The sequence below is a fragment of the Tubulanus polymorphus genome, chromosome 2 (genome assembly GCF_964204645.1).
Source record: "Tubulanus polymorphus chromosome 2, tnTubPoly1.2, whole genome shotgun sequence".
Taxonomy (NCBI): Eukaryota; Metazoa; Nemertea; class Palaeonemertea; order Tubulaniformes; family Tubulanidae; genus Tubulanus; species Tubulanus polymorphus.
In genome coordinates, this window is record NC_134026.1 from 5,902,415 (window position 1) to 5,929,610 (window position 27,196).

General features: G+C 38.1%; 4 protein-coding genes across 7 annotated transcripts; 3 read left to right on the forward strand and 1 right to left on the reverse strand.

Moving 5' to 3' along the window:
* Positions 1-124: 124 nt before the first annotated feature.
* Positions 125-10,406, forward strand: LOC141900693 (uncharacterized). Its single transcript, XM_074787700.1, has 8 exons — positions 125-179; positions 1,124-1,589; positions 2,235-3,017; positions 5,494-5,701; positions 6,051-6,314; positions 6,403-6,475; positions 7,069-7,189; positions 7,769-10,406. Exons 2-8 carry the CDS (start codon positions 1,335-1,337, stop codon positions 7,856-7,858), a joined length of 1,794 nt encoding a protein of 597 aa, XP_074643801.1. The 5' UTR covers positions 125-179; positions 1,124-1,334; the 3' UTR covers positions 7,859-10,406.
* Positions 10,407-12,032: 1,626 nt separating this feature from the next.
* Positions 12,033-25,541, forward strand: LOC141900697 (D-amino-acid oxidase-like). Of its 2 annotated transcripts, none has more exons than XM_074787705.1 (10): positions 12,033-12,108; positions 17,774-17,980; positions 18,423-18,540; positions 18,619-18,695; positions 18,792-18,857; positions 19,279-19,333; positions 19,564-19,733; positions 19,885-20,002; positions 20,265-20,363; positions 23,982-25,541. In XM_074787705.1, the coding sequence occupies exons 2-10, from the start codon at positions 17,787-17,789 to the stop codon at positions 24,102-24,104; spliced, it is 1,020 nt and encodes a 339-aa protein (XP_074643806.1). In that variant the 5' UTR covers positions 12,033-12,108; positions 17,774-17,786; the 3' UTR covers positions 24,105-25,541. The 2 variants fall into 2 exon arrangements, with proteins under 2 accessions (XP_074643806.1, XP_074643807.1); XM_074787706.1 differs by lacking the exon at positions 12,033-12,108 and adding an exon at positions 17,222-17,394.
* Positions 12,105-15,638, forward strand: LOC141900694 (uncharacterized). Of its 3 annotated transcripts, none has more exons than XM_074787701.1 (5): positions 12,105-12,407; positions 13,257-13,578; positions 13,719-13,947; positions 14,111-14,376; positions 14,463-15,638. In XM_074787701.1, exons 1-5 carry the CDS (start codon positions 12,307-12,309, stop codon positions 15,102-15,104), a joined length of 1,560 nt encoding a protein of 519 aa, XP_074643802.1. In that variant the 5' UTR covers positions 12,105-12,306; the 3' UTR covers positions 15,105-15,638. The 3 variants fall into 3 exon arrangements, with proteins under 3 accessions (XP_074643802.1, XP_074643804.1, XP_074643803.1); XM_074787703.1 differs by having other exon boundaries at positions 12,105-13,048; positions 14,463-15,552; XM_074787702.1 differs by lacking the exon at positions 12,105-12,407 and adding an exon at positions 13,090-13,160.
* Positions 15,778-17,600, reverse strand: LOC141900695 (uncharacterized). Its single transcript, XM_074787704.1, has 2 exons — positions 17,393-17,600; positions 15,778-17,060 (listed from the first exon to the last, which is right to left on the reverse strand). The coding sequence occupies exons 1-2, from the start codon at positions 17,598-17,600 to the stop codon at positions 15,898-15,900; spliced, it is 1,371 nt and encodes a 456-aa protein (XP_074643805.1). The 3' UTR covers positions 15,778-15,897.
* Positions 25,542-27,196: the final 1,655 nt, after the last annotated feature.

Below are 27,196 nucleotides of genomic sequence, written 5' to 3' on the forward strand. Positions count from 1 at the left end.
AGTGAGAGGTTTGTTTTCGATGTTATTTTGGGGTTAACCTTGAATGGAAGAATAAAGCGAATAAACTACTATTCGATGCGCCCCTGGCAAGTGAACACCGCGCCATCGAGAACCAGGTCGCCGCATCGAGCAGTTGTGTCTGATACATGGGATCGGAACAAGATTTAATTATCGAAGAGGTAAATTTGCGCTTAACTGCCTTCAGAAATTATAAATACTCCGAATTTATACTGTGTTCATCAATTGAAGATGGATTAAACTGTAAGGGTTTTGGCAATTCAGAATCTTTTGATTTTATGGGTCATATGTCTGCAAAAAATAGTCAGTTGTGTTCAGTTGACACTGTGTGTGTGTGTGTGACTGACTGACAGTGTGTGCCATATCATAAGTTAATCAACTCATATTAACTCCAACTCCAACCACGTTTTTATTAAGGCAACTTGAATCAACACAGATAGAATCGTTCATTCATTTATGCAACACACCTAGGCCTACAACAATTTGCCTACAACGTCCATTTATTTTGTAATAACCAGACGCGAGAGCCCAACGTGACCAAATTAATCTTCGAGGCGCTTCGATTCGATCTGCAAGATGGCATCTATGTCGACAGTAGCGTTGGGCAATAAATCAAAGAACAAAATGGTGGCCTTTTCAATCGCAGAAAATTTAGTTTCCGGTTCTAAAGAGTAGGGTCATTTATTTAACGCTATTCGATTTGTACTACTGGAATGTGATGATCATCAACGATGTGAAGCAATTTGATACGAGTTAGTTGAATAAAAATATCTTAGTGTGGGGGATTAGGTCTACAAGATTGAATCTGACAGACCGCAGGCTTAGCAATGTCAAATCTTTTTTAAATTATTGAATCTTCTTTGAGTTCAATTCATTTCATCCTCCCCCAGCTGGTATTCAAACCTGATGGCGTCGCTAGACTTAGCCACGGCACGTGCATGCGGAGGTTTGCTACACAAAGCTAATCAGATAAATGACTAATTAGTCATATAGGTAGCCTACCCGACAAAGCTACTTGACGCTAGTAGCAAAAGCTTGCACTTTGAATGAATTTAGTTACCCCTATGAGACAGATTTATTATTTTTGTCCTCTATTTTCTTTCAGGTTTACTCTTAATGGTTATACGCAAATTGAATATTTTCAACCGAGACAAAATAGCTATCAGGATAATCACGTGTAGATAATGATGAATCAAGCCAAGTTCGCAATGATCATTTTGAAATTATGCGGATGATTGAAATTATGCGAATCGAGACAACAATCATTTAGAGACATTTTTTTACGAGAAATAGAAGAAATAACGACCCAAAAAACAATGGCGCATGCTTCGGAATCGTTGTCCTATCCGGGACCGGTCGCGCAGACCAACGAATCTGCGCCGTCTGGTGACCAGTCGACGAAACAACTCGACTTTTATCAGGCGATGAGCGATTTTAAGCTGATGTTTCCGAATATGGATGAAGAGATAATCGAAGCGGTTCTGCGCGCTAACAACGGCGCTGTAGACGGCACCATCGATCAACTGTTAACGATGAATATCGATACCGATACGAACGAGTTTCCACCAGATGTGAGTATGTCGATGCACTGTCAACATTGACTTATACTTCTACAACCGGGGACTAGTTGCTCAAAGGTTGGTTAGAGTTAACCTGCGATGACCAGATAATTGACATAGGGCCTAGTGGCAATTAAAAGTTTGTTGTAATTATGGTATTTATCGGCTGGTCATCTCTAACCAACTTTTGAGCAACTGGCACCATATCAATAGTCAACATTACAAGTGGGGACTAGTGGTTCAAAAGTTGGTTAAAAATAACCGGTGGATAGATACCATCGTAACGATGAACTGTCAATTGCCAATATGTCTACTATCCACTGTTTAACTCCGAACAACTTTTGAGCAACTGACCCCTTATGTCTTGAATACAATATCTGTACAGTCAAATACTAATTGGAGAACTGTAGAACTGGGCTCAGAATCAGATACGGGAGCCTAAAAATTCAGTTCAAAGTTCATTGATAATGAACTAATTTTGATGACATGAGACTGAGCACTTGCCATGCCATTTCGTAGGATAGCTGGTGTTGTGGTTCCCCATTGCATAGTTATGCTATTTGTCTTCCAATCAACTCGAAATGACTTTTCAGCAAAACTGACTGCTGATTTTAAAGCACATCTGGATGACTAAAAGTAACCGATATCTATTTTCAGATAATTTCAGAACGACCTCTACCGCTGCCGGCTGATTCGTCATTACCGCCATCTTATGACGAAGCCGTGTCGAATTTACTCCTGTCCGAAGAAACAGATGAAAAACGGCGTGGACTTCCACCAGATTTAATAGCCGCCACCAATCAGGCGGCGCTCGGCTACGCAGCTGTCGCCGCTGCCCCTGCTTCGAAAAGATCTGATGTTGACTTACTCTCTTCGGATTTGGACATGTTTCAAACGAGTTTAAGCGCGCAGCCGCTGTCATCGGATGTTAAATCGAAAAGTTTACCGCCGTATCAGAATCATCACCACGCGTTTAGCGGCGGCACGTCGTTCGACCTACCGGCGAAACCGGCGTCGATCGAACGCAGGCACACCACGTCGTCATCGTCGTCTAAACATCACCATCATCAAACTCATCCGTTCGAGAAACCGACGTCGCAAGCGCAGACGACGCGCTTGAAAAAACCGTTCAAAAGATGGAACCCGCCATTGCTCGGCGCGCTGCCCGATGATTTTCTGCGACTCAGCCCGACGGCGGCGACGATGAAAGCGGCATCGATGAAACGACACAGCGGCTACGGACGACAGGGTCTACACCTCGCGGGCGGTGCGCACTCGTCGGTGCATCGCGATAACGAAATACACTCGACCGTTTTCATTCAGGGCCGTTCGCCGTCTCCGAACGCCGCGACGTCGTTAGGCTCGCCGCCGAAATTACCCCCGCGGTCGCACCACGCGACAAACTCTACGTCCGAGAAAAAGAAAAATTCGACGTTATTGGTAAGATTTTAATTCCTTAAACTATTCATTTATTCATATTTGACAACCCTCGCATTTGCAGAAAGTATTCTTAGGAGTGTGCGTGTGTCTGTGTGAAAAATTAAATGAGAATAGAGAAAAATGTGCAAAATGATTAATGTCAATGAAATCGGAATCAGTCAAATCAAGGCCTTGAGTATCATGGAATGTGCTCTAAAATCCTTTAATCGTCGTGATGATCCTCGAATGGCATCAATCACTTATCATCTGCAGATCAGCCGCAAATCCGTGTTCCTTATTTTCGATACTTCTATAGCTAGATGGCGTATCAGGTGACATTCAACATTAATAGATCAAAGTTATATTCCCAATTTCGAGTTTAAAGTGTTCGACTGCAAAGCATCTGATAGGCCCAAAATGCCTACCGTATTTATAATAGGAAAGGATAAGGCCTAGGCATTTGTATTGTGCCTCGTAGTAGAATGTTATCAAAAGAACCAAGTGATGACTTGAACAGAAATGTTTGTAGTAATGTCCAGTAACACGTATAAGTCTGGTGAGCTATCTACTATGTCAGGGCTTATAGGGCATAGGAGTTGGTACCACAATTGTGGGTTGATTTGAATGTAAGTTCATTTGAATATTCAGAACTATTTTGATAAGAACCTAACGATCTTATTCAGTCACCAATCTAGGTCTCTAAGAAAATTGTTTGGTCTTACGATCATAGCTTAATAGTGATTTAATTTCATCTCAATAGATTTATGGAGGTTGTAATTATAAAAACATATGACGATCATATGTGGAGGTCATTGACCCCTCCACCCTAAAATCATCAGTTCAATCAACAACTTCGGCGAAAGCTGTTATTTCCTTTGGTGTCTAACCAGTAATCAAGATGAAATTTTCGTAATAGGCCTGAAACATTTTCTCAATACGGTTTATCGGTTTTAACCGACAGAATGCGACTTCAAGAACAGCTGCGTAAAAGTTCTGTTATATTATTGATTATCAGTCTTTTGAGTTCGTATACACAAGTGATATATCGACATGTTTGAATTCCTCTCTGGTGTTACGCGTGGTCGCAATTAGGCAGCCACGGAAAAATCATCGTCCTGCTTTTCGAAGTATTGTTTGAGCCTCATGAAGTGTAGGTAATGCACGCACCTGAGAAATCCAAAATACCGATAGTATATTTTTTAAAAGTTTTTATTTGTCAGAAAAGAACTGATTCAATAATACGTAGTATATAGCCCGGTTATCTGTACATTTGATAGTCACTGGGATAGGCTAGCGTAGCTTGGAATAAGGCATCTCTAGGACATAAATACTGAGGTAATGTATCAAGCTTTATATCAATTTGCCACATGAAATATGACCATTTTATATTTATATATGTATCGTTAATGTATGAGTATTTTCATAACTCTATATGGATCTAGGTTATGGCTACACATCATGGTATTTAGTTTCAACGACATTGACTTTGGCTCTTTGAACCGATCTGCATAATCATGCCTCATTTAATTGGTTATATAGTTTGTAGGCTAGAAAGCGTCCTATAGCCAGTAGCCATCCACCTGTGGATGATGAATATTATAATAACGCTGTGAAAATAAGAATGAATTCTTGAGAATGTTTTCTGATTTTGTTACTATAATGTTACTTTGAATCCAGACATCCCTGATAATCATGCGTACCTCAGTAGAGTCGATAACCTCATTATAATGAATTCTGATATAACGATTTATCTCTCGTATAATGAACTTAGAATTTAGAATTTAATGCCAAATGGGACAATTTGATGATTTCATACTCTGGATACAACAAACTATTTGTTATAACAGACTTTCTGGTCCTCTTGCATTCGTTGTAACGAGGTTCCAGTGAACGATGGTTTTCATCAAAACTGATCATAGTACTTCGAGACACCCTTAGTGCAGTCACTAGATCGCTACAACTCCTTGATTCCTCCTTCATAACAGAATAGCTTTGGAAGGTGCTTGAAACTCCTTCAATTTGAGCAAAATGTCAGAAACTTCTTTAGAACTCTTTCAATTTTGAGAAATAGGCAATTAGATACTTGAGACACTTGATTCATGGTACTTATACATAGGCTATGCCTAAATCAGTACAGTTGGATGCAGGATCTATTTGTTACCCAATTAGGCTATTAGCGAATTATGAATTAAGTTTAGTAGTGTCAGGTATGAATATTTGCTTACAAAACCACTGAACTAATGGTTCACCGAGATAAACACAGTATCGATTTAGGAGGAATCTAATGTAATTGGGATATGAAAGTGATGCAGACACTTCCTTGAAATTTTCGCCTTTAAAACTCTTTATATTCAGGAATGACTGATCTGTAGGGACGCTGTATCAGTGTCTTTTATGTTTTATGCTCTATCCCACAAGTCTGTTTTCCTACACGAGATATATACCTGTAGTTCGTTTTCTATAGCCTAAACTATTATTATGTTTGATTTACTTAAAGCGACGAACGCAATCGGAACTGAACTCTGAGATTATCAAGCAAAAAATGGCGGACAACATCCAGCGACGCACGAGCATGAGCGGCGCCGAGGTCGACCCGATCGTCATTCAACAACTCGAGGACGAGCATTTAGCGTTGATGTTGCAGAATAAAGAATTCTTAGAAACGTTACGGCAAGATAAGGATTTCATGAAAACATTGGAACGAGGTTTGTTAATGAATGATACGTTTTCCAATAGAAAATACCATTGTATACCGGCACTACTGGTATAAGCCACGATTTGAATCATTTGGAAAAAGGCAGGGTCCGATCTAAGGGATGATAAAGCCATTTGCCCGGGAGCAAGCACATCTGAAATTTAACTTGCCCCCTCAAAAATCTACTTGCCCTATACATTTTGCTGTAAAAGTTTTTTTTAAAGCTGGAAAAATGCAAACAATCATCAAAACTGTAAGAAGCTTATTGATTTGTAGAAATTAATAATCAAACCGGAAAATGTTTGAAAAAGCATTTCTCACTAAACTTATTACAGTTGCATGATGCGCCTATTTTACAGATCGGATGAATGCTACTGCGTTCGACTTTGGTCCAGAACTGGCCGAACCGGTGACAACTGCCGCTCCGGTTCTACCACTTACTGTTGATGAACCGCTGAAATTAGACCCGATTTTGCCCGACGAATCGGCGCTGGCTCAAGGTTACGGCGATGACAACTCGAAAGAAATCGGAGCCTTTCCGTTCACAAAAGAATTGCCTCCGGGAGCCGAAGGTGGGGACGCTAATGCTGAATTTAAGAGGCAGTTGAAAAACATGGGACAGTGTAAGCTTCAACTATTTTCGTGAAATCATATTTCAATTTGCGGTGAAACCAGTGAAATGTTATTAAGGTGGAAATGTCCATATTTTAGCTTCCAAGAACAAGTTTCAAGCATTAGCAAAGAAATTCTTTTCCCGAAGAAGAAAAAGAACTTCAAAGCAACTGTATCCTTTGATAAAAGCATATGATGAAGTATTTAGAAAAAATATCCTAAAAAAACTCTTGATTTACTATTTTGTAGAAACTGTGGTTATTTGGGTAGAAAGTAATTCTTGGCAACCAATGTAGATGGCCATATTATGTGTAAAAGGTTTCAAAATGCAAAATTTAAGAGGCATTTCTACGCAGAAGTGTTCACCCCGAGAGGTTTAAGAAGGGTGGCCATCCCTGTTATTCTAACATCCACCCTTCTGAAAATCACCCACCTGTTAGTTTATTGTAGCTGCCCCTGTAAATTAAATTTATGTCAATTCTATCAATGCTTACAATGCTTGGTGCTATATTGATGAGTTAATACGAAATATAGCAGGTTGCACAAAATTAAGCATAACTTAAAATATTTCTGGGTAAAGCAAGCTTTGCGACTTCAGCATCCGCAATATTATACGCAGCTTAGAAATAGTGCAGCCCTTCTAAAATCCCAGCATATGGAGCAAACACTGAGCAGGAAAATAAAGACAATGTTAAAATATAGAAAATATTGAGAGGCATACAGAATGTTCATGGATGATCGTTGGGCCTTAATAAATTTGTGTAGATTAGGTGAATCAAATGCTCCCTCGACATTGAATCTGTTGGATGACTACGATGAGGACGACGATAGCGTAGAGCACAAGGATAAAGATACTCGAGATGAACTTCCGGAATTTGAGGATTTGGTGGGTAACATGCAGCCTGCTGTGAATGAAATCCAGAATTTTTAGTCCCAAACCCCGTAATTGAATATTTTCAAGATTCCATATCATTATTGCGGTATTGAGTTGTTCATCTATTTTGCATTACCAGCACAGTAGACTTGCCTCAGTTCTCACCGGACCAACGAATTCTCTTTGGATTCCAGGGCAGTCCCAGCAGGGAGGGGTAGTTATCACAAGAATTTCATTTTAATTCAATGGGTTAACGGAAATAGCTGTCATAATGAAGTCCCTCTAGAATATATGTGCATTAGGTTTAAAATTTGAAAATGATAGAATTTAATGGTGAATTTAGAATAGCATTGTCCTGGAACTGGATCCTGACACTTCTCAACAGAGAGGATTTTAAGAATGAACTCATTATAGGCCTACAGAAAAAGATAACTTACCATGGTCAGACTGGGTCCGTATGAAATCATCTTAAGGGCTAAGAGAGGTCCGAGCTGAGATAGATTGGAGCGTTGTAGACAAAAAGAATATTAGTCCAAATAAAGCACATCGGATTTTATTGTCGTTACTAATGGTTATGTTGTTATTTTGTAGCCTGGTGTACCATACTACCGTACAGTACAGAGACCTCCGTATAATCCAGACTGCGTAATCACTTACCACAACAATGATGATATAGTATGATGAACATAACCGTTAGATTTCATACCCAGTATTTAAAAGACACGGTCGCACGGACAGTTTTAAAGAAAAATAAACGTTCTTAAGTCGTAGTCAACGATGAAAATCTGAAAAATCTAATTTGTGACGATAGATGTATATTTGCCGTGTTGTCTCTTCCCCTGGCTGGATTCAGACCTGATGGCATCAATTTTTACACGTATCAGGCTAAGTTAGAAATTTACATTTCATTTACGCTATGATTTCTACGGTTGAACCTCGTTAATATGATTCTGCTTGAGACGAAACCGGTTAATTGCGATGATTTCTTGCTAGAATTCCCCCAGTTAAGATAATTATAACAATAAAGATTTGGATGATGCGAGACCAATTTGATACGACAATTTTACTTTTGCCAACAAGATTCGTATTAATGTGGTTCCACTGCATATGCTAGGTTAAAATCCCTGCAGTAAACACTATATGGGTGGATTTCGTACTGTATGTTGATGCCATCAGGTTCGTATGCATGACTATGGAAGACGGCTTTGCTGTTATAAAGCTTGTGGCGTATCAGGTGATGAATAAATCAGGAGTCATTAACAAATATTTCCTGCAACTTCATTGGTGATGAACTGTTGCGAAATTTACTACAGGCAACTAGAAAATTCATAATCGCCCATATTTACTTCATATGGTGATACTAGATGGTTATTATCTGGAAAGGATTCTTTGCACTGCGCTTATGTAGCAGCAGGGTTAATGCATTGGATGTTTTAATTTTTTCCTGGTTTTCAAGGAAATCATTACGGAACAGAAAATCCACGATAATATGTCGATTGCTCCCGCATATATCGGACATGTTTTGCGAGCAAAGTTGTTCGTTCGGTGATGTCACAAATATTGATTGGCCATTGATTGGTTATTATTCAATACAGATGGCATAAACTATTAATTTTAAAAGCGATGAATGGATTTTTAGGTGGAGAAATGGTGTTACCATTGCCGTATGTTGTGACCTTTTACTTTGCTTGTAACCATGGCTTATGACCAATTTGGTCAAAGGTAAATGACCACAGTAGACTCTACCTTACATAGTTGTAGCAGCTAACTCGAGAAGCCACTCTTAGATCAGCCAATTCTGCAATGAATTCGGCAACTATTGATTCAGGCCGAGTCTATTGTATTGTCATTAGTGGATGATGTCAACAACGTTTATTGCTGAGTTACGGTTTAAATGATCACTCTTTGTAAATATTTTAAGCATGATAAGCTGGAAATAACTGTCTCCTCGCTTCATTCTCCTCTGCCTATCAAATCTCATTATCCTGTGTCAGGCTTTCTCATCGGTGTGAGTGATGCATCTTGTGTTATTTGTAGAAATTATGAAAAATGATATTGCTGTGTGGTGATATTAACCTTATTTATTAAGCCTCAATGAGTAGCTTATTGTACATCTATATTCAAGCCACTAGTGCACATTACGGTATGAGGTGAGCCTTGGTTGACTTGCGATGCAACACGCTCAGCTACAGCTTGTCGCGAATGGGTGTGTGTAGGTCGACTGCAACCAGATTGTCTGTGATGGTGTGCGACTAGTGTTAGTCAGTTGCAAGAGCAGTGTTGGTTGCGACTGCGAAAGACAGACTCGCTGCATTGGCAGTCGCAAGGCCGACCTACGCCCTGCTTTCAAGTGAATCATGATTTAAATTTAATTGAGAATCCTCTCATATTTTATCGATAGAACAATGTATTCATACGCGAAATAATGAATAAAAGTGTCTGTACACGGTAATTATATTGTTATACACAGGGCGTGTAAATCTTTAATAAAACTGCTTATAATTAAGATGGTAATAAGAGAATTTGTATATTATATGCAGCTTGAGGAAATTTCTGTAATTCTGTCGCGTAGAACGTGTTGATTCTGTTCGACAGTCCAGTATCCAGTTGGAATTCGTAAGAGAGGTATAATGTATGATAAAAGCAAATGTTCATTATATTATTTACTATTATCGCTTTAGTGTTTTAAACCGAGAGTTTGTTTGGCATTGTTTTGTATACACTTTTAATGATTTGTTATTTATAATGGATCGGACAAGTTAGACAGAGGCAACTCAGAACTTTACTGCGTATTCTACCGTTATTCTATTATTGCATTAAAAGGGGCCGTTGATGGAGTTCATACGTAAAAATGAGATCTTTTTTTAAGGTACACACATTGTACTATATCGCCGATGACCTGCTACCTTGCAAACACGATGTTAAACCATCTAAGAAACATACTCAGAGAACACACTAGTCTGTGAGTTACTGTAGCTGATCTATTATTGTCTCTACTGTAATCGGGATGTTATTATTCAAGAATTTGACTTGCATATTATCTTGGTTGTTAGCAATTTTCAAGGCATTTCAAACATGTCTGGCCACACAATTTAAACATATGTGTTTTTCACATCAAGGTCCTATCAATGGCTTGCGGTTGTACTTTGTTAACGGTCCCCAAGCACGTTATTATTGTTTTACACTTATTATGATTTTGTATATGAAGTAGAATGATGAAGTAATAAACATATGTAAAGTACACTAGAAATTGTGTTTTTATGGGTAAAAAAGCTGGATCAAGTAGTAGTCTCACTACTAGTCACCAGACTGCGATCTTGGTGCTGTTTCCGCGGGGACAATTCATAATTAATAATGTGATTGATTCTGGTTCTCGGGGAGCTTGGCCGGGCTGTGTTAGTAACCTAATGGTTATACTGACTCGGCCTGGCTGGGGTTGGTTATTGTTGGTCATCAACTGTGCCAAGTCCCTTTGGCTTTTTCTGAAACAATGGCTTGACTACTGGCCATGGGGTTGAACTATGGACTCATAAACAGGATATTGATGAGCTAATTATTTATTCAGGGCGGGATACATCCGAAACACCTTAGGAACCACCCGTGTTTGGTGCCGTCGATAGTGAAACCACCACAGGAAAGCGAGGTAAAACGCATGTAATACATGTCGATCACATGACTGCTTTGGTACGTATGACATGTGCGTACATGTTAATAATTGCCTGAACTATTAATGCTTTGTTTTGAGCCCTCCAATAATTGTGTCACCCACTTTTGAAAAGAGCAGCACATTTAGTTCGTAGTTCTGCGATCAAAGGCACCCGATCACAGATAAAAGGCCATTCATTGATGTGTAGAATATGAGGAATAGACCCGGTATCTACTTGGCAGTAATACTAAATACCGACCAAAGCCGTCCAATAATACTGTCAAAGACCGTCTAAATACCGACTATAATTTATATACTCCGTGATGTGTTTAATTTACCTCGATTATTACGTTCATTCTTTATACACTGATTAGCTGATAGGCCTAATTTCGTGCAATTTGATTTGATAATTGTATAGAAAGATTTATGAATCGATTGATGTGTATTGTTGCCACTAACTTGAAATTAGATTAGTACTAAGTGGATATTTTGGCGACTCAGCATTATTTTAGTAAAAATTATTATGCCATCCCCTATATATAATAGAATGTGTACTAATAAAGATTTTGATATGGTATAGGGTCCACAGGGTTAGGATTAGAGGTAAGGTTAGGGGACCAAACCGAAGGTTTGGAGACCCCACTAGTGCACGGCAACGGGTTCTCCCTGTAAAGAAAGTATGAAAATGCTGTGCTAGTAAGATGGCCTGATTCAAATCCTGAATTTTCTATTCTAATTTACTGAATAGACTGGTACGACCTAAGGCCTATAGTCTTCTTGTCATTTGGAACCGGGCTACAATGAATGATTTAGGAGTTGTAGTAACTAGAATTAAGGAAATAGGGTAGGGCCTATCGTTGAACTTAATGAACTTTGTCAGCTAAGAGTTAATATATCACTATTCCCCTTGTATTCATTGAAGTATAATTCATATATGGAACTCGAAAATGTCCAGGCTTTGTTTGGCCCATACTGAAGTTTCTTTTCTTTCATTTGTGCTCATTATGAAATTTTGAAAATTTCATTGGTTCATTTCAAATCTCTTCGTACCGGTATAAAGTTTTTTCTTTCCTTGAAATAAACTTGAACTGTTTACTTTGAAACAAAAGTAGGTAACCATAGGTAGACTTAGTGAGATTTTGGTGCAAGAGATTCTTTACACCTTAATTGCACAGTTTGATTTATAACGTTGTTTGATTTTCACTCAGGACTCATTCGTGATATTCTTGGTGTGAGCGGGTAATTAGTGATTCAAAAGGATTGGCGATAAACTAGGTGGCTTGCTGTATGTATCCTAGGCAACCGTAGGCCTATAACAGATACTTGAGTTTTATACTCTAAAGGCCTAAATGCCAAAATCACCAAAATAAGCAATGGGGCTCGCCGTCGCTATGGACACCAGGTGGCGTGTGTGCGTTAGTAGCCATCGCGTATCGACTTCCGCTCACTTCCGCGCTCGATTTCCTACTTTTAAATTGTAATAATGTCAGAGAATTACGGGTCATGGACTGTACCGAAGCTGAAACAAGAGTTAAGCCGACGAGGTGCGGTAACCTATGGGAGGAAAATCAACCTAATTGAAAGGTAATTTAAATGTCGATCATATTTCCATGCGGTTGATGGTGTTCAGTCGTTTAGTCTGCGCAAAAATGTTGCAATGATCATGGAATCAACAGTGATTTTTTGCCAAAATCATCGATGATTCTAGACCTATGCTCAAGTGAAATGAACGTGTTTTAATAGATCCAGAGATGAAAGCTAAACCTCAGTGGGTTGTGGGTCAGGGTATAGTACAAGTTTACCGTCACCAGCCCGGGCTGCGAGGATGGCTATGGCCGGTCCCACGCGTCCCGTCCCGCGATATCTTTCATTATTTTTCGGTTTTCATGTCCGGAAAATAAACATAATGCACATAAAAGTCATCGATAAAACGTTTTTTAAATCACTATTTGATATTATGATTGCCTTGAGAAGTTTAGATGGCAATGTTTATATCTTGAAATGTAGGGATTATTATCGGGATGTAGGACGCCTTGTCAGCTAACCATCGCAACAGCTGAGTTACCACTGGCGCCATCTATCGAACATGAATTGAAGCTGATGCCAAATTTTACTGCCAATGTATCCATAAATCATTGGACATGTCTGCTGCTGTGTCTAGTCTCTATTGAATTTTTATATGTTATTGGAATTATAGTCAGAACCCTGATCAACTTGAGGTGACGGTAAACTGAATACCTTACTTATATACCTTCTTACCACAACACAGTTGAGTTAAATACAAATCTGTATGACCATGGACGTATAGACGTCCATGCTTGGAGTAATCATTTCGATGTAACATTTCAACTCTGGGTCAACTTTCTGTTAGTTGATTGAATGATTTTTGACATTAGATGTTTATATTTCATGATTATTTCGTGTTCATTGCAGATTAGAAGCATACGGCCGTAACAACGATTTTAGGGGACCGGCCATAACATTACCACAAGAAACAGTTCCGGAATGGCCCACATGCGGTTTCAAACAGCTTACAAATGATCATAAGATTGTATTGCCAAAATTCAATATTGACACAGTAACTGCATATTTCACGTATAGAATGGCAATGGACAACCACTGTACCAAAGACATTAAAGCTATTGAGAAGGGTCAGCAGCTCATAGAATCGCAACGTGTTCAAGCCTGCAGTATTCTCATCAAAAGCGGAATTGTTTATCTGACTGGATTAGTTGGTGCTGCTATGAAAAAAAAGGTAGGCCAGTTTTATATTTCATCAAAATAACACAATATTCCCTCCTTTAAATCCACATAAATCTGCAATACAACTGTATTCTTAAAAGGTTGTAATGTAGCAAACATTGTTGATTAGTTTATTTTTATATTTCATTGCAGATCTCATACTCGTACCAGATATCATTGTCTCAAACAACTGGTGAATTCAGAAACAGCCATTGTGAGTGCCCTGCCGGTAAGGGTCCTAATGGGACCTGTAAGCATGTCGCGGCTGTACTTTTGATGTTTGCTAATTTTGTGTCATCAGATGGGCCTAACGCTCCCGAAATACTTAAATCGTGTACGGAAAATCTACAAACATTCCATAAGCCCAAGTCTGTTTATACTGGTAAGTTGTTTGGTTACATCGCCACCATTCAGCAAATTCGTACCCTATATATCTTATTTTTTATAAATTCTGATGTAATGGCAATGTTTTACATAATGTACTTGGTTTTCAATTTTTAGCTCGGCTGTGACCTTGTTTAAATTTACCCGTCACTTCTTAACAGGTTCCCCTGTCAAGGCTGGTGACTTACCTCTATCAAAATCAAAGAAACGCGAGGTATCAATGGAGGATCCAAGGCCTGTGAAATACCGGAAATCAGCTGGATACGAGGATTATGTCCGGGGAATTGTCCTTAATTACTGCTCTGTATCGTCTTTAGACCTACCCATCAAGTATAAGTACAAGAAAGCCGATATCAAAACAGCAGCAATTGACCATGATTATCTGAAAAAAACTTTGCTTGAATATTGGGTGGAAAACTCTATTAAGGTAAGTTTTTAATCAACGTGTCTGAGAGTGACCTATGTTATCCTTCCCTCTGTGCTTATAATTAATATTCCATTTTGCCTTTTCAGTTAAATGAAACACAGGCAATATTACTAGAAAGGAGTACTAGGAAGCAGGCAGAATCTAGTCAATGGTTTCAGGAAAGGCAGCTACGATTAACTGCATCTCGTTTCGGTGAAATTGTTTCGCTCACGAAAAGGCGCAATATCGACAAATTGTGTAAATCTCTTCACGATAATATTCCGTTGAGAAATGCTGCTGTTTGCCATGGAAAGACATTCGAAAGTAAGGCGATAGCGGCTTTTGAAGGTAAATTCTCCGTTAAAGTACAGCCTTGCGGACTTCATGTGAGGCCAGATATAGATTATCTAGGCGCGAGCCCAGATGGCCTTGTGTCTGAGGATGCCATTGTTGAAGTGAAATGTCCGTATCGCGGTAGAAATGAACTTATTGCTCCGGGGCCATACTTCAAGTTTCTTAGTGCAAAAGATAAGAAGCTGAAACGTTCGCATAATTACTATGATCAGATTCAAGGACAGTTGCATATTTGCAAACGGAAAATGTGCTATTTCGTTGTTTATACTCATAAGGACCTTTATGTAGAGAGGGTTTATCATGATCAAAAACACTGTGAACTATCTCTGCTTCCAAAATTAGAAATCTTTTATAGGAAGTACTATTCAAAGTATTTAACAATGCATGCGTTCTAAAACATCTAGATTATTCCTGGAGATATAGATCGGATATTTTCCGAAGATTCCATAGTTTTTGGCATTAATATCTTCATACAACTAAATTTGTAAATACATGTACATCCCAATTGTATGATATAGATTTCATGTCAATATCGGCTTACTATTTGTTGATACTTTTAAGTTTTAATATTTTTTATCATCTATTATCAATATTTTTTATCATATATAGTTATTTCAAACAGATATACTTGTCAGGTTGTGTAGTTATATGCATAATTACTGACGATGGTGGGTCAAAAGTTTGAAAATTAATGATTTACTCCTTTTCTGACCATATTTCATTACCATGATTATTTATTATTTCATTATGTGCTGCGCCTGACTATGGCATGAATGCTTTAGTCCCAAAACTCAAACTCTTCCATTTTACATAAAATATCTGTGTTATCATGCATTTTAAAAAGATTTTATGTAGCGTTGTTGTATTTTTGGTTTTTACCAGTTTTAAATCAATAAAAGGGTTTGTTACTGGAATGAAAATTAGTTTGTCCTTTGAATTGAAAACACTGCAAAAGAGTGGATTAAGTCAAAGTGAAATAGGTTATATTGCGCACAGATTTTGAATATCAACGACAGACAATTAATTACAGTCCAGGCCCATAATTGATATCTAAGAATTTGGGATTTACCTAAATAATCTATTAAGAGAAACAATGATGTTTCTTTAAAGCAGGGGTTTCGATGAATCTCAAAACAAAACTCAAAAATATATACTTTAGATATCAATTAACAGACATTAACAATAAGGTTAAGCAAATTCGTTCACAATAGCTGGTCTGAAATTGCTTATACTGAAACAAACATAAACTATCCTAGAACCCATATTGACTTTACTAAGCGGCAGGTCTTTTTTCAAAATAAGAAAAGTTTTTGACAATCCGATTACTCTTTCTACTTGGATGCGTTTACTGGCTACTCTACGATCATGAACTACTTGTTCAGGTTCAAGTTGACTCTTGCCCTTCAATAAAGTTGGGGTGTTCACCTTAATGTTCTTGGTAGCAAAAAGATCTTGTACCATTATACCTCTATCGGCCATGATGCTGTCATTCGAGCTGAAGTATTTTGAGGTGTTTGAACACAGCTGGGATCGTTCAATGATTTGTCGGTCACTTGTTGAACCCGCATAACTTTCACTTACATAACTAACGACCCCTCTCGGTGATATTCCAACCATAGTTTTAAGCGTGTTCTTATGTTTGTATGTGCTGAAAGTTGCAGTTTGAGATTTTACATTCGACGGCTTTTCAATTGGAATCTCTGTAGCATCTAAAATAACTCTGGTTGACGGAAAATGATGCTTAAAGCCACTGGGCATGAAACAGTCTATCTCTTCTCTCTCTGGCCATGTATTGATTTCACTTAATTGGAAATACATGAAGTTTACCCAGGTTAACACAATCCTAGAAACTACACTCTCTGATATGCCGAACAGAATACTCAGTTCTATATCTTCCTTGGCACGCCTTAATTTGATTAATGTCAAGAAAAATTGATTGACCGGTGTTAGTTTCTGACATTTGTAATTCAAATCGTACGCAGCAGGTCCTAGTACACTGAAAAACATCATCAAATGTTCATAGTCTTTAAAACTGGTGTAATATTTGATCGACCTAGGATCCACCATAAATCTCTCGATACAGAAAAATTGATCTGAAAGGAGGGAACACTGAATATTCTTATCCAAGTTAGTGTTTTTATTGGTTGGTTCCTCTATTATGTCCATTCTGTAATTGCTGGTATGTTGTAGGCCTATTTCAACTTCAGTGGCTATGTCATGGTGTACAGGTTCTTCCTCCAGTTTTAATCTTCGCCGACTGGCTCTACTTTCTCTCTCTGAATCTGAGGAAACTGGTGGTGTGAAGGCAAATATACGCGGAATGGCATTCTCTTTTAATTTTCTTCTAGAACCTGAAACACATAAAGAAAAAAACATATTTCTACTCAAAGATCAACAGCTGCCAGTCAAGTCAACAACCTTTAAATTAAAAAGATAAATCTACCACATAAATTATTAGGCCTATTGTTGTTATTATCATAATTGAGTTATATCATTATCCTGTTATCAACAAACTACTATGATGATATGAAAATAAGCGCCTGGCTTTTTAAAAAAAGTTCAAAACATCGACATTGCATAATATCGATAGGCCCAAGCTGAGGCCTAAACGAATCAGCCTGCCTTGGATCTTGACCGCTTATTTCACCTTAGTTGGAAAACTCAATAGGAAAGCCATATTTACCGGTAAGTGTCTGTTTATAGTCCGTTGGTAAAAAATGTCGATGGCATACGATAGCTGTATCCGATGGCTGCCATAATTTTGCAGATTTCTCGCTACTCTGTAGTCGTTTTATCGCAACAAGCCATTTCATTTTCAAATCTGTGTTCGTAGGGAACTTAAATCCGCCTACTCTTGACTTACAAAGGGGTACACAACAATAGCGAGGCATTATAATAGATTCAAGCGCTTTTCAAATCGTCAATTCGCTCGAACGCGGAGATGAATAAAATGTTGTTTACAATTCAAATTCAAATCACTAGGGCCACTAACACGCGCGCGCCATCTCGCGGCAGCGCTCAGCGCGGCGAGCCCCATTGAATTATTATATTTTGATTATTTTAGATAATATTACAACATGGTCCTGAAAGTCGCGGTCATTGGTGCTGGGATCATAGGAGTCTCGACAGCTCTTCGTGTTCTTGAATCAAATCCTGGAAAAGTTGACGTTCGAATATTCAGCGGTCGCCAGTCACCGTTTAATACTAGCGATGTCGCTGCTGGATTCTGGGAACCAATATACATGTCAAATACTGCCCCTGAACTTCAAAGGTTAGTCCAAAATGTCTGGCCCATAACTGTTTAAAAACTATTTGGCTATTTGGCTCTACTGGAATAATGAGTTTCAGTTTTTGTCATCGTTATTGCCAACTTTTTGCAAGCTTTGGCCGCATTAACGGATCCAGGATTTTCAGTGGGGGTGCTCCGCTCATAATCCCCCAGAAATGTTTAAGAATTAGTCAAATTTCCATGCATACTGAGTATGATTAGGCAGTGCTCGATCATCTCATATGTTTAAAATGTACATATGTGCTTGAAAGGAAATTTTCCAAGGGGGGATGATCTAGCACCCAAAGCACGCCTGGATCCGGGCCTGTTAACAGTTGACAAGTTTGACATGGTTTCCTCACCGATAAATCCTGTTGATTTACCCAATTGCAAGCGTAGCCTTCATCCAGTTCTCACCTAGCTTTTTGTTCATTTCTGATTCTAGTCGATGGGGAGTGGAGACGTATAAATTTTTGGAGAAATATGTGAACCATGACGTTGGCAGAAATGCTGGAATTTTTTACCTATCAGGATATCAGTTATTTCCGGAACAAGAAGTCAAGGTAAAACTTGAAACTTTCTTGTCTAGCCACAAATGATAAAGTGAACTCTGACGCTTCTTTGGTATCTCTTTTGCATAGAGCCCTCCGTGGAAAGATCTCATTCCCGACTTTCGCTTGCTAACAAGAGAGGAACTTGATAGATATCCTGGATCTAAGTAAGTAGAAATTTTTGCTTAAGAGTAATTTTTAAGATTGTTGAAACACTCAGTAAAAGTTGAAAATTGTGCATCATATGTTTATTTATCATTCAGAAGTGGGTTTTTCTTTACTTCCCTTATCGCACAAGGTTCGAAACTAATTCCATGGTTAACTGAAAGGTAAGAACATACACGAATGTTTTGTGTTTATGAATGTAATTTATACAAGATTTTTATCCGGTGTAAATATGAGGAAGGTTTTTGCGAGATATATGTAATGCACTGACAGTTTTAACAATCAGATTATCTAGTCACTTGATATTATCTATCACAATACAGTAGAGTACGCATAAGTCAGATAACTTGGGACTGTAATTTTTAATCCGACATCTCAATTCGGTGTTATACATATCCAGAGATTGGGGTACAGTGAAACCTCGTTGTTGATATGAGTACCTGGGGCAGTAGTGAATTATTCGTAATAACGTAGCATATAACATATATCCGTGATGTATATCGCATATTTTCATCTCAGTGCAGCTATTTTACAACTATCACAATACTTTCATTTAAATGTATACATTCGCATGGTATATTGCAGATTTTTAGCCCTTGGTGGAAAATCAACTGTCAGAACAATAAAAAATTTGAATGAGGTAATAAGCTAGCGTAATTTTTCTGAAATGGTTTAACCGGCAATGCCAATGCGGTTAGCAAAAATTCGAATCTGCCTACTTGCTAGTGTACAGTACGATGTCAACACTGGATTTCTTCGTTAACTTAAAAATCTAACGATAATTTCTTGAATTCTACGCCTGATTTGCTTAATATTTCGATTTCGAACTGATCTCACATGTTCACTTGAAATGATCATTTATTTTCTCAGTTAGCTTTCGAATATGATATTGTGATAAACTGCTCAGGACTCGAAGCCCGACATTTAACGAGGGACGATAAACTATTTCCAATTCGTGGACATGTACTGCGAGTGAAGGCTCCGTGGCTGAAACATTTCATATTGAGGGATACTAACCCACCGAGTTATGCGATTCCGAAGTATGTATGACAAACCCTGGGGGATGAACCCTTCCTCAAATCTGCATGGCTAGATCTGTTTGCTCTTTATTCATGCGGAAGATCCCTACAAAAATGATTACCGTTAAGACAGTGTTGATGTGAATATTTTATCAGTATTCGATTCTTTCAGCGAAGATTGGGTTATCGTCGGTGGAACTACACACAGGGATAACTGGAGTACAATCCCTACCGATACAGACCGAAGGTCCATATTAGAAGGCATCTCAAAACTTGTGCCAGCTTTAGCGGTGAGTCGGTCTAGATGAATGCGTGTATCACAAGATTATTAGTCTGCATGCTTTTAACGTAGGGTTTGCTAATCAGTTTATCGATATCGATTTCTTTAAAATCCCACATTGAAAAAGTGGCAGAGATGGGGCAGTGTAGTGGTTAAGATTTTCAATAGCTCTCTTTATTTACCAGGGTACCCAATTCCTTGTTGCAATCGAAGTTGACTGTGATTGATTGTGAACCGAAGTTGTCATCGACGAACATTTATAATCATTTCAGAAAGCTCCGGTGTTAGGTGAATACGTTGGACTGCGACCAGGACGAGATGAAGTGAGACTTGAAAGCGAACATGTACAGTATGGCACGAAAAAGTTTCAGGTAAGCCTGCAGCTTGTGAGTTTATCAAGTCGTACTGAATCCATTTTCTGGTGTTTTAGCCCACTCAGGACTTAAGATCCAGTGGGCTATTGTGTTCATTATGTAAATGGAATCCAGGTAAAAGTTGGTGGTAGTACATACGGTATTGACAGGCACAATTTCTGGAGATGCAGGCTATTAACGATGCCAGCGTAAAAGGTATTCTGTTCATATTGCTGTTCACGAAGGATTTTAGATTGGATGGGTAATCTCTTTTGTTTTCGCTACCGGGGGAGTTGAATTTTCAATTATATTTACATTTGTCTATTTGCATTGGTACCTTTGCATATTCTGTTACCACAATCAATTGCAGAATTGTAGCTGATGACATGTTCTATGATTGTATCGTAGGACGTAAATTTTGCCTAATTCGGACTTAGACTTACCTGGACTCCCTAATGTATTTTCCGATCCTTAACTCTCTGCCTAATTAGGGAAGTTAGTCTTCAGAATAGCAAAAATACTTATAGAGGGCAGCACTATTGGGCGATTATAATCAAATTGATATTTCTTGGTTCGAAATTTGCATGTAAAAAAATAGATAATATATAATAGTGCAACTTAACGGCAGAGAAAAACGATTTAGATTGCGGACCCTTTGTCTTCGGCGGATAAATACCATAGTAACAATGAACTTATAATTTATTTTCACTATGTCAACTATCTACTGGTTAGCGGTTACTTTGTGGTTTTGTTATAATAAATTATTGTGGGATCGAATTGCGGGAATTATCTACTGGTTAACTAACTGTAACAAACTTTTGAGCAACTAGCCCCTGGCCTATATTCAAGCCGCCCTTAACCTCTTCCTATCAGAAGAAAAATAGGGACATACAGTTTTAAAAAGAAATACAGCCGGCTATAGACCCCCGTATCAATCATTCCGTATTGAATATGGAACATTTTTCGCGTTCGAATGAGAAGATCGATCTATTTCGAAAAAATGCATTTCGTCTATGAAATCATAACAATGCCGTGCCAGCCGCATCGAAGCGCAGTCAATATTCTTGTCGAATCTGTGATTACGCATAATCTGAAACGTTCGCAGCCCGTAAAAACTGTATTTCGAAATCTTTATTTCATTACACACGATCGATGAAAATTCGAGCGTACGCGTATAAATCTTTTCGTTTTCACAATACAATCGCGGCGGCAATCTTCTATATGCATAATAACGGCGACAGCTGTCCAACAGTCCCGCTGTCATTCTATCTGTGTTCCGTGCGTACTTCTAGTAATAATCATATAATGCCGTTGTCGTCGTGTACACTGCTCCACGTACAGACAGGCTTCGTGTGTGTTATATTATTAGCTTACAGATGTTTTTCTTTCGAGAAACGATTTAATAACCGAAGAATAATCGTAATGTTCGTCGTCGTCGTATTCATGTAAATTTAACCGATTTGAATTTCAAATATACTTTATTCGTGGGCAAGATTATGATTTTCAGTAATAGGAAATGATGAATACGAATAGCAAATAGAAGATGAACATTTTACAGAATGCACAGCTTTCTTTTTTTTCATAACTAATTTTCCCCAATGCGTTGAATCACTTCTGTTTTCTGCCCACTTGTTCACTTTTTAGCTGTCCATCTGTAGTCAGAAAATCGTTTTTTTGGCATTTGGTGTATGGTCCTTGATATTTGGTTCATATATGCAGTGTTCTGCAAAATCGACACTTCTTGCAAGTTTTCACGGGAAATTTCCAAGATGCTTTGATCAATTGTCGATCCTCCTAGGACCCAACATCATTATGCAAGAAAAATGTGTGGAGCGGAAACAAGAAGGCTTCTTGTCTTGGTCCGAAATAAGATCATTTTAAGTCCGCAAAATTTTAGCTTATGACATGTTCTGTAATTGCGGTGAACTTCAAGGTCATTTATGTATATGTTTATCAGGGGCGATTGATATTGAAATTGTCAGATTATCAAGCGTTTATGACCACTTTCGTTTCCGAGTGGACCCATAGTTTGGTAATTCTTATTCAATTTTTAGTGAGACATCTGACACATTCAAAAAGCTTTTTAAGTATATTCGCTTCCATCCTAAGAGCTGAGTCGAATAGTGATATAATTCATGAGGTATATGCCACAAGCTTGCCAAGTATAGAATAAAACTAAAAATTTATTCCATCGAGTCCATGCCCCAGGCTACAATTTTTTCGATCTATTGATAATTAATGGAGCATCTATGCCATTTCTATTACAAGCTCCATTTCTTGAATCACATTATTTAGTGATAACACTCAATATTTCACTGACCAGCACCATCATCTGTCAAATTATATTCAATTTCATTCACCAACTTAGAAATATACTTGTTCAGTTTTGTTTTTCATTGCCATTCAAACCTTGATTCAAAGATTTCTTTTTCATTCTCATTAAGTCAGCTGTATTGTGAATCAAAGAGTGATTATGTGGAATGAACTTTGTTAGCTATGTTTATTACATGCGTGATCTGCACCTGTTAGATCTGATTGAATTCAAAACCTCAGCTGCCAGTACTCTGACTGACTTCTCAAATGCACTAGCTATACCCCTATTGAATATATTTCTTTACGCAGTAAAACCTCCCTCGGTGAAACCCCCTCCGTAGTGAACATCTCCCCATTGTAACGATTAGGAAATGACTGTGAAATTACGTGCATTCGCTGGGGATCGAACTCGAACCCGGGGCCTGTTGCGTAGAAAACAAGCATGCTAACCAGCAGACCAATAGAACTACCTCGCTTGGCCAGTGGTTATACAGCTTGTCGTATATGCGTAACACCATTCTAGAAACCAACCAATATTTTTGTCAAGTTGTAATTTTGATGAAATACAATGATATTATTAGAGAATATTTTTTTCTTAACCACAATCAATTGTATTATTCTTCCACTTTAGAAACAAGGGGCCCGGGGAGACCTCTAAATGCTTGTATGTGATTCGATGTACGTGTTGACTCTAGTTTATACATCCATGTGATGCCAAGCTCAAAATCGCCACCTAACAGTGTTTAGAGGCCATTCAACAAGTATTAGTTTTGCAATATGTGCAATATATCCTCTGCATTGTTTAACATAGTTATCATTGAAGTCAGATGCATCACTTCGGTCAACTTCACTCAATGGCCATTTGGTTCATTCTGTTACTAGTTGGCAACTTGTAATTTTCAAATGGCAATTGGTCACCAGCTGTAGTAATTAACACACTTGGATCGACTTGTCAAATTGTCATATTTACAAGTGGTCACCAGCTTGGTCATTCTTTGCGGTTAATCCGTGGAGTGCAGTTTATAAAAGATCACTCTAAGCATAAATCCTTCATTCCCTCAAAATGCTGATTGATTTCTGGCTCATTATCTGGTGACATATGCAATAAGTAATTATGATGTGAGTCAATTACCTTAACCTGCACCCAGTTCAAAGGTGAACTTACAAGTCACTGTATACACAAAACAGATATAAGTGGGTATAGGATTCCAACCACTCTGGTGGAAAATCCTGATACACACATTATACAGGCTTCATCTTAACATCAAGATTTCATACGTTTATTCTAATCTGTTTAATAGATTGTAAATTTTCATTTTGTAGGTTATCCACAACTATGGCCATGGCGGAGGAGGCTTGTCTGTGTTCTGGGGTTGTGCCGGTGATGTAAACAATTTAGTTCAAGACACCATAAAACAGCGTGGAACGCTTCATTCGAAAATGTAGTCTCTATTTACTGTAGTGATAACTTAAGCGGAGCTGCCAATTAATTGTTCCTGATTTTCAGTTTTGATTTGTTTGTGATGTTACTGTTGTTGATTACTGATTGATTTGAACATTTTCTTTCATATTTCGTTAAGATGTTACTAGAAAAAATACAATTTGTTACTGATAGCATTTTTCATAGATTGGCAGCCCTGATTAGCTGAAGTTAACTTGTTAAATTATTCAACATAAATCTCGGGATGTTTATGGCGATTCTGGTCCTAGGGATTCATAGTCGATGTTAGCCTTTTCCTTTTCGATATTTTACGAATTTTGTCTGGCCAGCTCTATGATCGTTCAAATGCTCAAGCTATTTTTGTACCCAATGTTATTGTACATTTTCCCTCCGAAAATAAGATTGTAAACTGATTATTGACCGTCCACCAGTCTTTCGCGCAAGTCACGTCGGTCTGAAATTCTTGTCCTAAATACTGGTGTTATTTTATTATTTTAATTTCGGTAGAAATACCGTGCAATACCGTGCAAATATGTTCGTTATGAATTATTTTGTTTTGTTGTATCCAGTGTGAAATTTGTTCAAATTTGTTCTTTTCTTCCAACTGATTTTTTATCACATCAATAAACATTCTACTGTTAAGGTATATAGATAAGGATCCAGTTCAACAGTTCTGAGTTGAATTTCACTACTAGAGTTAAAACTCTGAAAATGAACTGATTTTAACTCGTGGGTTAACTCTTAACTTACAACTGTGGAACTGGGCCAAGATATATTTACAGTTTTATTAATGGTCTGTCCTCAATTTTGTGATGATAATCATTGAGATTATAATGAAAGCCGCGGGCACACAGAGACGATTTGGCCCGCGTCAAATTGGCCGGGATCAGGCCCACATCCTTTGGTCCGTGTCTAATAAGAGAGCGCGTTCACACGTAAACCAGTCACTCATTTTGAACTTGAACTCGAACTCGATACTAAATGCTTATTCAAAGCTAAGCGCGACACTCCCGGAACCAGTTGCATTTCGCACGCGATAATTTGATCCGTGCTAAAATTTAGCTCGGACCTAGAACTGCGTTTTTTGGCCCGGACCAAAAACGCTGGTGCGATCGCGGCGAATATAGTTCTTCCATTGTTAAAAGAACCTATGCAATAGCTGTATAGAATGTATGGTTGATTTTGCTGGGAAAATACAGTGATTTATATATAAATCACGCTCTACGTTCAAGAGTCCAGAATGCCACTTAATGACGGCTTTGTTCATAGCAAATTTGTTTTTGTTCGGGATTTTTAAACTTATACTGTACCAAAGCATATTGACCTCATGTGACTCAATATTATCTGAAAAGGGATTATTGGTGCTAAAACAATCGTTTGCAACACTGTGAAATATAGTTTTATCAGAGATATTTATGTAGTTATGCAGGGAAAAGGATGAATAAAATTAGATGTTTTAATACAATCAAAATTTGATTGAATATTCGAATCTACTGTTTTCTGTACTAATCAAGGATAGTTGTGACCCTCAAGCGTGCGAATTTGGAGGATGCAAAAAGTTAATGAAGTAAAAATCCACAATATAATGAAAGAAGGACGAAATGAGAAAACATTTATTTTTGAAAATTGGGCCGATTACGTCAAATTCTCATCGAGTTTTTTTTTTTCATTATTGTGGGGTTTTACTTGATATCACACTTGTCTATGGAAAATTGAAAAAGCTGTAAAGAAGTTAAATATTCCATAAGCTTATACAATACATGAGTGTATCGGCTATTATTCGTTCGCAATATTTTTTTGGGGAAAAAATATTTCTTTCGTCAAAGCGATCCACATCATTTGTTCGATAGATATCCATATACCGGAGAAATACTAGTATCATTTTGTGCCTCACGCTATTGAAATATATGAAAAGAAATTGTGCAATTTATCATCGCGATAGCGCGTAAAGGTTTCCATTCTGATCAGAGAGATCGATCAATGTTCGTGATCGGACCAATAACGAGCGACGCACCTGTCTCCAACGTTTCGCGGCGTTTGCACAGCGCCTGTCCTCCAGATCTTTTATAATGCGAAAACATTGTGGAATATGCGAAATATTGAAAATATGACGTCACCGCCACGTGTCCCCAGCTCATAAGTATAGCTGCGTGGTTATTAAACATCCCAACCCTCTGGTCCGCCATCCTGACGCTCGTCCTGCGCACGCATACACGTCCCGGCCGCAGAACAGCGAGATGAACAGTTAAAAGGATTCTTTTTTCTCGCGCGTACGAACGGTAAGTTCTCAATTCAATTTGCAATAAGCGATTGATTATAAAACTAAAATTGAAAAAATGAAAGTTCTCTTATTACTGTAGAGTGTTTATTATAAGTTTTTCGTAATTTCTCGTATAGCACCAAATCTTGTATACGTTAAAAACTTCTGAGAAACTCTGAGCCCTGCTGTCTCAGCTTGGGAGGGACTGGGCAAATATGTTAGGGTAGAATCATTTGATTCAGGTCACGTTGTTTGAAGATTGGATTTAGAAAATGTAAATGTGAAGATAAGAGAGAAATTTGAATTTCCCGCAATCAGATAACATATCGTTTCATTCGCGGGGTTATAGTTCGTACTTATCAGTCTGATAACTCCGAAGGCTCGTACAACGAACGCTCGTTTTTACACGAGTGAATGAAGAAATGACCGAACATATCTTCCGATAATATCGCCGATTGATGGGGATTTAATTGGAACCGTTGTTTTGGTTTACATCAATAAATGATGGTTTGTGGAGTTAGTTGTTTAAGTATAACCGTGTATCTCAATAAAACACAGGATAGTGACAAAGATTCTTGCAAAGTATTTACCGGCAGAAAAAGTCCAGTTTTTATTGTGAAAAAACCAATGATTAGCGAGAAACAAGAGGTGCGCAAGATTTTATCGTTAGAATTTCGGCGGGAAACAAATAGATGACTTCTAAACCACGCACGATCCGCGATTCGAAGAGTATATGTGGAATGTTATTGAAACGGGATAAAGAACGATTCACGAAATTTATCACGTGCAATCCGAGTTGGAACAAGCGCTCGCAAAATACAATGTATACAGAAATTA

Coding starts and splice junctions, on each gene's coding strand:
- LOC141900693 (XM_074787700.1), top strand. CDS start 1,335: ATGGCGCATGCTTCGGAATCGTTGTCCTATCCGGGACCGGTCGCGCAG. Junction 6,315..6,402: donor GTTGAAAAACATGGGACAGT/GTAAGCTTCAAC, acceptor TCCATATTTTAG/CTTCCAAGAACAAGTTTCAA. Junction 6,476..7,068: donor AAAAGAACTTCAAAGCAACT/GTATCCTTTGAT, acceptor AAATTTGTGTAG/ATTAGGTGAATCAAATGCTC.
- LOC141900694 (XM_074787701.1), top strand. CDS start 12,307: ATGTCAGAGAATTACGGGTCATGGACTGTACCGAAGCTGAAACAAGAG. Junction 13,579..13,718: donor GTGCTGCTATGAAAAAAAAG/GTAGGCCAGTTT, acceptor ATTTCATTGCAG/ATCTCATACTCGTACCAGAT. Junction 14,377..14,462: donor GGGTGGAAAACTCTATTAAG/GTAAGTTTTTAA, acceptor TTGCCTTTTCAG/TTAAATGAAACACAGGCAAT.
- LOC141900695 (XM_074787704.1), bottom strand. CDS start 17,600: ATGCCTCGCTATTGTTGTGTACCCCTTTGTAAGTCAAGAGTAGGCGGA. Junction 17,061..17,392: donor CTATAAACAGACACTTACCG/GTAAATATGGCT, acceptor TATGTGTTTCAG/GTTCTAGAAGAAAATTAAAA.
- LOC141900697 (XM_074787705.1), top strand. CDS start 17,787: ATGGTCCTGAAAGTCGCGGTCATTGGTGCTGGGATCATAGGAGTCTCG. Junction 19,334..19,563: donor CAATAAAAAATTTGAATGAG/GTAATAAGCTAG, acceptor TTATTTTCTCAG/TTAGCTTTCGAATATGATAT. Junction 20,364..23,981: donor ATGGCACGAAAAAGTTTCAG/GTAAGCCTGCAG, acceptor TTCATTTTGTAG/GTTATCCACAACTATGGCCA.